Below are 12,575 nucleotides of genomic sequence, written 5' to 3' on the forward strand. Positions count from 1 at the left end.
ATTCTTATATATTACTTAAATTTTGGATACGGGTATATTTTGGTCACGAGCAGCAACTAGTGATGTCTGACAATCTCAACAATTTGCCTTATCTGATCTAACATTGGTCTATAAAAACAGAAAAAGATCCTCTTAGCTTCTGCAATAGCCTTCAATGGCTTCCACCATTATACCAATATTCATCTTCTTTTTCTTCTCTTCAACTTCCTCTCTCAACGTTTCTTCAGCAAATTCTCTGAACCCAAATCTCACTTCCATACGAAGCTTCTGCAAATCAACTCCATACCCAGGTTCTTGTTTCGATTCACTGAAGCTTTCCATTTCAGTAAACATCAGTCCCAACATGCTTTTCTACCTCCTTCAAACCCTCAAAACTGCATTATCCGAGGCCGCGAAGCTAACAAGTTTATTCTCCAATGACGGAAATGGAAACGTGATCGTCGAGAAACAAAGAGGAGCATTGCAAGATTGCAGGGAACTCCATGAATCAACACTATCTTTGTTGAAAAAAACAGTGTCGAGAATCGAAGATGAAGATTCGAGGAAGATAGTTGACGCGAGAGTCTATCTCAGTGCAGCTCTCACGAGCAAGGATACATGTTTAGAAGGGTTAGATTCTGCATCTGGTCCATTGAAACCTGTTATTGTGAAATCTTTGCTTAGTACTTACAAACATGTGAGTAACTCTATTTCGATGCTGCCCAAGTCGGGAAAACGGCATCGTAATCGTCGGCGCTTGCGAGGCATCGACGACGAATATGATCCAAGCAAAGTGCTGACCGTTGCGGCCGATGGCACGGGGAATTTCAGCACCATTGCCGAGGCTATTATCTTTGCTCCTAAGAAAAGCAAAGAGAGGGTAATGATCTATGTTAGGGAAGGGGTTTACGAAGAGAATGTGGAGATCCCGAGCAGTAAAACCAACATTGTTTTGCTTGGAGATGGCAGTGATGCCACTTTCATTACTGGGAAACGAAGTGTGGGTGATGGCTGGACCACTTTCAGATCTGCAACTGTTGGTAATTTCCGAAACTCGGTTTAGAATTTTGATTTCATCGGATGCTCACCGAAGAAACGTCTCGGAATCCAATGATCATGGAGAACATCGTCGTTTTAACTCGTTTCACTTGTAAATTTATGTTGCAGCGGTATCCGGGGAAGGCTTTTTGGCTCGGGACATAACCATAGAGAATATGGCAGGGCCAGAAAAGCATCAAGCAGTTGCATTAAGAGTAAATGCAGATTTCGCTGCATTCTACAGATGTGCCATCAATGGGTACCAGGATACGTTATATGTCCATTCTTTCCGACAATTTTACCGCGAATGCGACATATCAGGGACCGTAGATTATATATTCGGAAACGCTGCTGCGGTGTTCCAGGCATGTAACATAATCTCAAGGATGCCGATGCCAGGTCAGTTTACCGTCATCACAGCTCAATCTCGAGATGCCCCGGACGAGTACACTGGGATTTCGATCCAGAACTGTTCGATTCTCGCCACGGACGAATTGTACGGGAATTCCAGCAGCGTTAAAAGCTACCTAGGGAGACCATGGAGGGTGTATTCCACCGTAGTTTTTCTCGAATCCTACATCGATGATCTTATCGATCCTAACGGATGGAGAAAGTGGTCTAGTGATGAGGGCTTGGACTCCCTTTATTACGGAGAGTACAATAATTTCGGACCGGGTTCGAATACAGATAATCGAGTCGCCTGGCCTGGATATCATGTAATGGATTACGAGAATGCATATAATTTCACAGTCTCGGAGTTCATCACGGGTGAAGCTTGGCTGGATTCTACATCGTTCCCATATGATTATGGGATTTAAATTTTATCAGCTTCTATTATTGTGGTGACTGATAAAGCTCTAACAGAGTAGCCCACGGAAATGGTTTTCAGTTTGACAGGTCAGATCCACATGTATGTGTTGTCTTTTTCTTTTGGTAAGTAGCTTTAGTATGTACTTTAAAACTGTAAAAATTGAAAAATTCCAAGCGGAAATTGTCCATCGCGACTTGATTGAACTGCAAACACCGTACGTTGCTTTGGCATGTTCATCATGTTGCCCGTGAAAATGTAAGATGGGTACATCATGTATCTTTTGCTCTTGAAATCTGTGTCCACTTTTAAAATATCATTGCCAGATTAATATTCGCATATAGAGAAATAACCCTTTAAAAACTAGAAATGATAAAAAATAATAATAATCCGAATATAATTTGATCCGATTAATTTTAAAAAAAAAAAATAAGCTTGATGATGAGACGTATTTTCAATTAAAATTATCAAGTTCAGTCTAGGATCGTGTTTTTAGATCAAACCTAAAATTTCACCAAAACGGGCACTTTTGAGACAATTTTTGCTCTAAGTACCTAAACTATTTTGGTTTCTCAAAATATCCACTACAGCGAACCTAATGACTAATTCTTCGCATCCTGCAGGCCTAAATAAAAAACAGGTCGGACTCGAGTATTAGAATTTGAAGCAAAAAACTTCCCGCCCCGTCCCACTACCGTCCCTGTTGAAACACCCTCATATACATGAGAATCTTGAAAGAGAATGAACATATCCGTTTTCGTACTCCATTCAATGTCCACTGAACTAACTATGTAGATTGGCGGTTATGATGAGATTTTTAACGAGGCCATCTTTCTATAAAAAAAATATCCATTTTCGTACACATACCTCCGTCGGGCACTCATCCAGTCCAAATAACAGAACGCCAATGATAATTTTTTTCCAGAAGCTTAGGTTACTGTAGTTGTGTTATGGATGGAATTAGGATAGACAGACAAAACAGATGGATATATAGTAGCCTGATATAACGAAAATACGATCTCATAAATGGAAAATACGATCAACAATGGTTGCAAAGATATAGTACGGGCAGAATTTCATGCTCTTGGGATGGGGAAAAAAGATCTGGACGTGAGAAATAAATATTCTGAAGACTAAATCATTTTATACGACATTTTTTTTTCTAACTTATCTACCAATATAACCTTATGAACATCCTAAACCAGGATATATATTAGCAGAAAAATACTGAATAAATTTGAGTTGAGTCGAGTCGAAAGAATTTGGTTGTCCTTTCGCTAGCTCGAATCATTACAGGAGGTTGTCCAGCTGTGATTCCAGTTCTTCTATTGCGATCATGTTGATGGTACGCTTTTCTTCTGGAGAATACTCTGCTTTTAAAAGGTATTGAATTTGGATATGGGCTTCCACAATATTTGTCCTGCATTAATATAAGAGTCACCTTACTCTGTTGTCAGATTGTCTACTATGCTCCGACTGTTTAGAAAATCTAACGTTATAAAACAAAGTACTCTCCGATTAGGTCATTCGTAGTCCTCGACTACTAACTTGGGCTTGGATGTGAATGTTAGATATAGCTAAGTATCCAACACACAGATATGTTCATCATTTTTCTATGTTTTTCATGTATTTGAAAAATCCTAATAGGATTATATTTCCATGCATGTCCGGATATGCATCAAACATGAGTTTTGGTCAATGGACACGGATACTTCATGAAAAATAAATAGCTGGAATAACATAGATCTTTGATACACAACTGTGAAGTTTGTTTTGAATTTGAGTCAGACATCTTACCTGATTGGTTTGAAAAGAATTGTTCTTGTCAATGGGTTCTGTAAATAGAGTTTCATCTTTGCTATCACCACTGGAAGTTCTTGCTGAATAGCTGAATGTACCTGTTATAAGAAATGTAAATAATCAATCCGATGAATCTAAACCTTGAATAATAGAGAATTTTTATAATATGCAACAGCAGTATGAATCTATTTGACAAGATCAGCCTTTCAAGTCAATAAGAAGGATGACAAATAAGTTGTTTGAAAAAAAATGAAGACGATGAAGAAGAAGAATTATCAGCATTAATTAAAAAATTCCAAGGTATTTTGAAGATACACAGGTATGGCATTAATGCCATTTAGGGGAAAATATATACTTAGCTCCGGTTTATACTTGAAATGATAATCATACTCTTTCTGTCTTGGACCGGGCCATGCTGGGAGTGGCTTCATGCTTGCTAATGTCGATGTCTCATTTAGTTGGGAGTTATTTCTATTGTGGCTTTCTTCTATATATACGTAGTATACAAATATGCTGGCTTAACACACCTTCTGAACAAGTTCAGTCACCGCCTCTGGCGTAGCAAAGGCTTGTTCCTTGAGTGGTTTAGCCATTACCAAGTTAATTTTTTGATTCCGAGTACCAGAAGACAACGCGACTTTTACAGCTGTTACCTGTAGGTACAAATATAAAAACATTAGACGTTTAGTCAAGAGTCAAACCCCAAAAAAATCCATTACCATTAAAGTTATCCTTTGATTCAGCAAAGATGGAAACATCATATTTGGTTAAATATCACATAGCACACTGAAGTAAATACTTGTATCCAAGCTGGAAAGGTCCAATCAAAGGGACCTGATCTTATTTTGCAAGAAATATATACTCATCAGAGATTCTAGCATCTTTAAGTTGTGAAATGGCCAATTAAGGAGATAAAAGATAAACCTTGGTAACAAATGAAAGCATAGGATCCACTACTTGCTTGGTGACTGCCATAATAAACTCCTCACAAGTTGCCTTTAAGCTTTTCTCCAGTTCCTGCAAGTAAACGACCACAGAAGATATCTTATGCTATTGACGACAAAGCAGAACCCCAGCATCAAGCCATGTTGTTTCCACAGAAAGGGTGAAAAGAGGATAAGGTGGGATGCAGCAGCGAAGATAGTATATAATTGCAGGAGAGAGCTTCACAAGCACACATATTATTTGGGAATAAACAATTATTTGCTTCCAGGGTATAAGATTCAAAATTTCATATATTACTTTATTAACTTCTCATAAACTAACAAAACAAATAATGGGAGGGAATGCATTTGCATAAGAAATGATGTAATGAGGGAATGGCATCCAACTGCCATTTATTAGAATGATAGCCCATACAAAAGAATCCCTATTGCTCGCAGGCAAAAGCAACGAGTTGGTTCTGAGTATTACTAAGAAGAGGATCCATCACTGCAGGAACCTCCGCAATGATCAAAGCACTCAAACATGATGATGAAGATCATAGCAATCCCATATGCCCCTTTTATTTTAATCCCTCAACTACCACAAATAGCTCTCTCTGCCCTGAGCTTGTTCTCCATTGTTTCACTAATTCACGTGTTTTGTAGATGATTTCCCGTAACAGATACACCCAAGATGGTACATAGCACTTCAATTCATTGACTGTAAAAAGATATCAAAAGGTAAAATGCTAACCTTCTTGGCATCTACTTGACTTTCCAAAACACGGGGAGATAAGGTCCTTGCTAATGATGTTGACATAGACCAGTCAAATAGTGAGGCCTAACCTCGAAGTATTCTTCTCAGGTGTTCCTGTCAAAGACATTTGAAGACAACTATAGCTTTAATTCCATGTAAAAGAAAGGTAAAATATGTATGAACTTGCAGAGATGGAAAAAACTGGAAGTTGGAAACCTAAACAACAAAGGAATCTTAAGAGGAGTATTATATTTCTTTTTATTGGTCCCACTTCCATGCTGAAACTCAAAAAAGCTTCCTCCTAGGAATGCTAAAGAACTAGCAAAGATTATAAACACCAAGTTCACTGAAAGATAATTTAGCCTAAGAGAAACTTACCAGTGAATGAGAGAAATCAAGTTCTTTGTGTGTAACTGAGAATTCTATTTCAAATGGTGCTATCTGCAAGGCCAGAACTCATTACAGTTATATCCTATTAATTATCAACAAAAAAAAAGATGGGTAGAAAAGATAACCTGTTCCCTTATTATCAGAAGATGTTTTATGAGGAAGAGCTGCCCATCCATTGGCGTGGATCTCTTTGCAATTATTTTGCTTGCTTTCTATGTACAATTTGAAAGACAAAAGAGGGACAAATGCAAATGGTTAAAAATCCAACCATGCACATGCCATGTTTGAGAACATGTTAAAGAGCAAATATCCCATCAAATTCATCATAGATGGGACAATATTATTTCGTTAAAAAAAAAAACCAAGCTTATCCACGTATAGAAATGGTACAAGTATAGAGCAAGATTTTTCTTGTAAAAGCAAAGAACGTAAGACCTTAAACAGTTTGACTAAATTGTTTGTTCAACTAACTTACTTGGATTGAAACAGAACAAACATCCACAACTTCCTGAGAAAAAACAGCACAAAATTAACCCTTTAACACGAATAAGCAAATTGAAATACTTCTAGAAATTCAGTAGATAGAAACTAAGAGTGATTATCCAGACTCAAAGCACCTGGGCCAAGCCAGTGAACACTTCTGGTTCCATAGAGCGATATAATTTTGAGAGAAAAGATATGGTTTTCTCCAATGGTGGATACCAAGTTTTGAATACATCTGGGTTTGCATCAGTCTGCAGACCAGAAGGAAAAAAAACAATGTAGATAGTAGTGTTAACTATGGCACAATTATATTCCCAAACAGGGAAAAGAAAGAAAAATTCAAACAGACGAGTTATGTGCTACTAATCTTGCCAACATCAATATTCAGATATGTTGAAGCTGCAGTAACTGACACTGCATACTTTTCACTAAGCGATTACTGTGACATGTCATCAATTAGATTGTTGGTGACCAACGAGGACAAGCCACAGTCAACACATATGGTTCCTCATTCAAGGAATTTGAACAATGGACAGGTACAACTGTTAGGTTGTTGAATAATCCAAGAAATTGTCTAAATGCATACAAACAGTCAAACATATAATACAGTTATTATGTTTGAGCACAAAAGGAGGAGATAACTGAACACAAATTGCAGAAACTAAGTTAGGTCCTATAATAATGGTACAAAAGAGCATTGCATAGAGATTTGAATTAGATTTAGAAACAATGTTGACTTGCAGGAAAGTAGCTTCCCAATTTTGTCAAACAAATGTGAAGATCCATGAAAAATAATCATCTATAGGAGAAGCGAAAAAGTGTTGAGAAAACTTACAGCAGTTTCTGACTTCACATCTGCAAAATGCTCCAGTTTTGCAGGGTAGTCCAAGTCTTCACTAGACGGGATATAGTTTGCAATCTGAGTAAGAAAGAAGACAATGATTCAAGTAAAATCAAAAGTAACAGAGCAATAATATGTTCACTCCACTGTTGCGATGTGAAGTATACCCAGGGATGCACACTCCTATCGAAAAGCACAATACACTTTCTCCAAACATAGTAAACATGAAATGCAACTGTAAGCTAATTTACTTTTAAATCTCCAAAGAGGGATAACTAAAATAATTTTTGCTTTCAACACTACAGGAGGTCACAGACATATGGATGCATATACGCATAAGCAATAACAAACCTCATCACGGATATATGTTCGAGCACGAAAAGTCAAGCGTTCGTGAATGTCCACCAAAATTCTTTCTAATGTAGAGCGTAACCCTGCCAATGACTCACTCCTTCTACTGAACTGTTCTCCCAAGACTTCAACTTTGAGGATATCAACCATTTCACAAAGAAAATCAAAACTTGCTTCATGAATGAGTTTTGGCCGCAATGTGTCATACAAGTATGTAGACCTGCATCAAAATCCAACTTAGCAATACACTCAAACTATCTATACTTTTTTTTTATAGAAGTAGGAGGCCACCCACTTAATACATCTAGGAATCAGTCTAAGGATTATCTCCCTAAACTTTACAAGAGACTCTATTTCCTTAGCTAGATTGATAAAACAGGTAGGAACAGAAGAAGACAAATTTATCCAATCCACTACAGAAAGCTATCTATACTTAAACAGGATATTATTTTGGTTAATTTCAATAAAGCATCATTAAGCCAACTAGAGAAAAGAAATCTCTAACAATGGATTACAAGAGCACTTACAAAGGATCTATTAATGCAGCCAAACTTGAAGCGTCCTCGGAAGAAGATGGGAAAAAATGATCAAAGAGTTGATGCTCAAGCTGACAGACCTACAGATATGGGAATGTGCAGGACGCAGTTAATGAAGACAATACATGTTTCTTCAGTTTAAATAGAAAACGACCAGTCGGGCAGCCTCTATCTTCCCTAACTATCACCAAAATGAATCAACAATACAAAGACTACATAACTCAAATAATATGTAACTGTAGCTTCACTTGATCAGAAGTTACAAGAACCATAATCTTATTAAGCAACTAAATACGAGGATAGAAAGTTCATTGTACCTGCATTAAGTAAGAACATCCTGATCTAGTCAACGATGGCAAACCCTCTTTCTTGGCAAATTCAGATATTCGCTGATGCACTGTCCCTTTTATCTAAAAAATAAAGCATATATTTATATATACATCAAAAAAAATTAGGCTATTGAAATAATGCATGCATGCGTGGGTGTAACACAGCATTCACTCACCAAAGAAAGCCTCTGTTCACAGTACAATTTATGGCATTCTTCAAGAAGATGGATATATTCTTTCCTTGGTGCTCTGCTTTCAATTTCCTCAAATATTGTTTTAAGCTGCAAATACTTAAAACTATTACTTACCTCTACGGGGGGGGGGGATCTAATTGTGGTATATGGTCCCATTTATATGCAAGACATATTACTCTACTTGCCATTAAATTGGGCAAACGTTCAGATTTTTGATAAAAATGAGACAGCTTTCAAACCAAAAAAGGAAAGCATTACCTCACTAGCAGCTGCTTTGAAACGAACATAAATTATGGATGCCTCAACACCCTCAGAAAGAGATGCTTTGTTGCCACCACTGCTCCGAATTGCTCCCTGGACCTAATAAAAAAAAAGCATTTTAGGAGGCATTCAATTGATCAATAACTACATGCCAATGAATCAAATTCCATCTAGAGGTAGATATGTTACCTGGGAAGATGCACTTTTGAGAATAGAAAGCACATGAAAGCGGATCATACCAAGAGCCCGAGACTGTCAAAAACAGGTCCCACGAGTTCTTTGTCAGAACAGCTATTTATATGCATGCATTTCATTCACTTAACAAAACTGTCCGTAGATTGTTACCATTCCTTCCCTACTTGGAGTTGACGGAATTTTAGCAAATAAACATTGGATTCTGCATATTGATGATTATTTTCAACATACCTATAAGGAGAAAAGATGATAATAAATTTTAGAGAAAATAACTTCAGTAATCGAAAATGTCTTATAATATACGATTTTAACTAACTTTTTTTGGATTTGCGAAAATGACCAACAAATTCGCAACGGGAACTCCAATTTCGCAACACAGGTTCCAAAATCGCAATGCGAATATGTAAATCGCAACGATAATATGTAAATCATAACACGGTTATCCAAAATCACAACGCCATTTTCCAAATTCGCAACGCGGATATGTAAATCGCAACGTTGATTATCGATGTAGGTAAACAAAACTATCGCAACGAGATTTTCAAATTCGCAAAGCTAATTACCGACATAGGTAAATAGTACTATCGCAACACGATTTACAAATTCGCAACGAGATTTTCAAATTCGCAACGCTAATTACCGACATAGGTAAACAGTACTATCGCAACGCAATTTTCAAATTCGCAACGAGATTTTCAAATTCGCAACGCTAATTACCGACATAGGTAAACAATACTATTGCAAAGCGAATTTCCAATTCGCAACGCTAATTACCGATATAAGTAAACAGTACTATCGCAACGCGATCTTCAAATTCGCAATGCGATTTTCAAATTCGCAAAGCTAAATATTGACATAGGTAAACAGTACTATCGCAACGAGATTTTCAAATTCGCAACACTAATTACCGACATAGGTAAATAGTACTATCGCAACGCGATTTACAAATTCGCAACGCTAATTACCGACATAGGTAAACAGTACTATCACAACGCGATTTTCAAATTCGCAACGCTAATTACCGATATAGGTAAACAGTGTTATCGCAACGTGAATATGTAAATCGCAACGATAATATGTAAATCGCAACGCTAATTACAAATGTAGGTAAACAGTACTATCGCAACGCGATTTTCAAATTCGCAACGAGATTTTCAAATTCACAATGCTAATTACCGATATAGGTAAACAGTGTTATCGCAACACGATTTTCAAATTCGCAACGCGATTTTCAAATTCGCAACGCTAATTACAGATATAGGTAAACAGTAGTATCGCAACGCGATTTTGAAAACTGTGTTGCTATTTACAAATTCGCGTTGCGATTTTGGAAACTGTGTTGCGATTTTGGAATCTGTGTTGCGAAATTAGAGTTCGCGTTGCGAATTTCTTGGTCATTTTTGCAAATCCAAAAAAAGTTGGTTAAAATCGTATATTATAAGGCATTTTCGGTCACTGAAGTTATTTTCTCTAAATTTTATCATACAGGCTTATAAGGACAGTTATTACACAAACGTTAAACAGTCGGCACAGTTGGACTAGGTTCAAATGCAAACTTACAATATGCACTCATCAAGCCGTTTAAGAAGTGAGAGAAAGTTTGTGTTTCCAACATTCATGTTTGGAGAGTAAAAATTAGAAGTAATCTGTACAGAAGAGGTAAAATTAGACAAATCATGTATTTCAGAAGTACCACACCAACAACAATTCATCAAGACACTTAAACTGGATCATAAATCCCAAAGGATAATAGGATAAAAAGCAAAGGCAAGGAAGTAACACATAAATTGATCTCTAGTTAAGATAGCATTCAAACCTTACATTCTCCAACTCATCAAAATACTTGAGCTTACTGCGAAGTGCTTCAGCAAACTCAATCAACCTTTGCTTCTCCATTACCTGCAATTAGAACATGCTAGCAAGGCAATTAATCAACCTTTAAACAAATTTTTCACCTCAAAAATAAGTGGATTATAGGCATTAAGCATAAAGTCGAAGTCAAGAAGTCGGAAACAAGAAGATGAAATTAGATCCCAAGTCATCCAAACGAAAACCATACCAATCGATCGCATGCATCATGAAGAGTTTTAGTTTTTGTTTCTACAGCCTGGTGTTGCAGTTGTAGTTCATTAAATAGGTTCAATGTCTCATCCACATGCACAGAAACACTTGCAAGCTTTAAAATCTTGAAAAAAAATACGGATATAACCTAATAAAATAGCTAGCAAAGGAAATGAGAATACATGGAGATGTAAAACAAGAAGAACATACTTGTTGAAGTATATCATCACAAGTCCGTATCTGGTCTACTAGAGTATCAACATAATGTTGATACTTCTCCTCCGTCTGAAGAGAGAGAAACGACGAAAATCAATAAACAAACATCCAACAAAAATTACTTCATGTCTATAAGTTCCAACAAGAAATTGCTACTAACCTCAGACCTCATGGCCGATTCAAGATCTGTGAACCATTTATAAAACTGTACCAAAAAAGTGGAAACAAGAAAAAAGAATCAAATGTTGTAGATCCCAATTTCATCAATGTCATAAAACCAGAATAGCACTAGACCATTCAAAGAACAAAACAAAGTAGTCATCCACAAAAGTCCAGATCTCTTCATCTCCATTTCACTAGAGAAATACAATAAAACTAATTTACCTGATTTGTATTAACCAAAATTGAATCAACAGCTTCAGAATCTCTGAGATTGTTATTGTCGGTAGAAATAGTCAAGCCTTTATCTTGCCCTGAGGTTCGCTCTTGAGCCTAAACACCAACACAATTCAAGCATCTTTCACCAAAACATTCAGAATGAAATATATATACAGGATTACTAACAGAAACAGAATTCCTCACCAAATTGGCCGGAAACGGCCGTTCAGCAGCTGAATTAGATAGCATCAGTATTGCTCCGCTGCTGCTCCGTCAAAGGCGCATTCTATGCAGAAAATTCCCCAAAATAAATCAAATTAGAGCTTCTGGTTCCACTCCACAGATCCAATCTTAAAACTAAAAAGTTTTTCAACTCTTCAGATTTATGGTTCGATAAGATCGGATCATCTTATTACTAAATTTCAGAATCAACAGAGAGAAATATATCAAACAAAAGTGTTCCTCGATTAAATAGTCATAAATTGAAACTTCCTAAGTTCACTGATATCAAATTATAACAGATCTAAACTATAAGAGGTTCAAATCGTGACTTTGAAGGCAAACATTTGTGCGTTCGAAAAGAAATAAAGAAAAACACCTGCTCCCAAGTAGACGCAAAATTGTAGCCTTTGGAGATAGCTCCGGATTTAGGAAGATTCGAAGGTGTCGTTGCTGGATTTGTTGCCATTTTCACTATCTCTGAAGTCTGTTTCCGGTAACCAGACAAACCTTAGTTAACTTGCTCGTTAAACGACGCTTGTAATTGCATCAACGACGTATTCTAAAGTGCTGTGGTGAAGCAGTCAAACAGATAACCTTTCAAGTCGCAAATGGAGGCAGCTTCTGGTTTGCGCCATTTATTATCTGGGTCAAGTAAAATGGGTTTGGATCGAAGATGAAGGAAAGAACCTTCGATCAGTGAGCCTTGGCTAGATACGTTTGGGCAAAGTCGAGAACAAACAAAGAAGCCCAAAAGTAATCGACCCATAAAATATATATTGTGTTCTTTGAAAATGATCATGCACTTGAATCTTT

The 12,575-nt window shown here is 36.9% G+C and overlaps 1 protein-coding gene and 1 pseudogene across 1 annotated transcript; one reads left to right on the forward strand and one right to left on the reverse strand.

The window, feature by feature from the left end:
• The first annotated feature begins 59 nt into the window (after positions 1 to 59).
• LOC120162162 (probable pectinesterase/pectinesterase inhibitor 12) lies at positions 60 to 2,048 on the forward strand. Its single transcript, XM_039172337.1, has 2 exons — positions 60 to 1,019; positions 1,147 to 2,048. Exons 1-2 carry the CDS (start codon positions 155 to 157, stop codon positions 1,833 to 1,835), a joined length of 1,554 nt encoding a protein of 517 aa, XP_039028268.1. The 5' UTR covers positions 60 to 154; the 3' UTR covers positions 1,836 to 2,048.
• Positions 2,049 to 2,829: 781 nt separating this feature from the next.
• On the reverse strand, positions 2,830 to 12,364 carry LOC120162158 (annotated as a pseudogene).
• Between the last annotated feature and the right edge of the window lie 211 nt (positions 12,365 to 12,575).

This window comes from Hibiscus syriacus, unplaced genomic scaffold, assembly GCF_006381635.1.
Source record: "Hibiscus syriacus cultivar Baekdansim isolate YM2019G1 unplaced genomic scaffold, ASM638163v2 tig00111402_pilon, whole genome shotgun sequence".
NCBI classification, from domain to species: Eukaryota; Viridiplantae; Streptophyta; class Magnoliopsida; order Malvales; family Malvaceae; genus Hibiscus; species Hibiscus syriacus.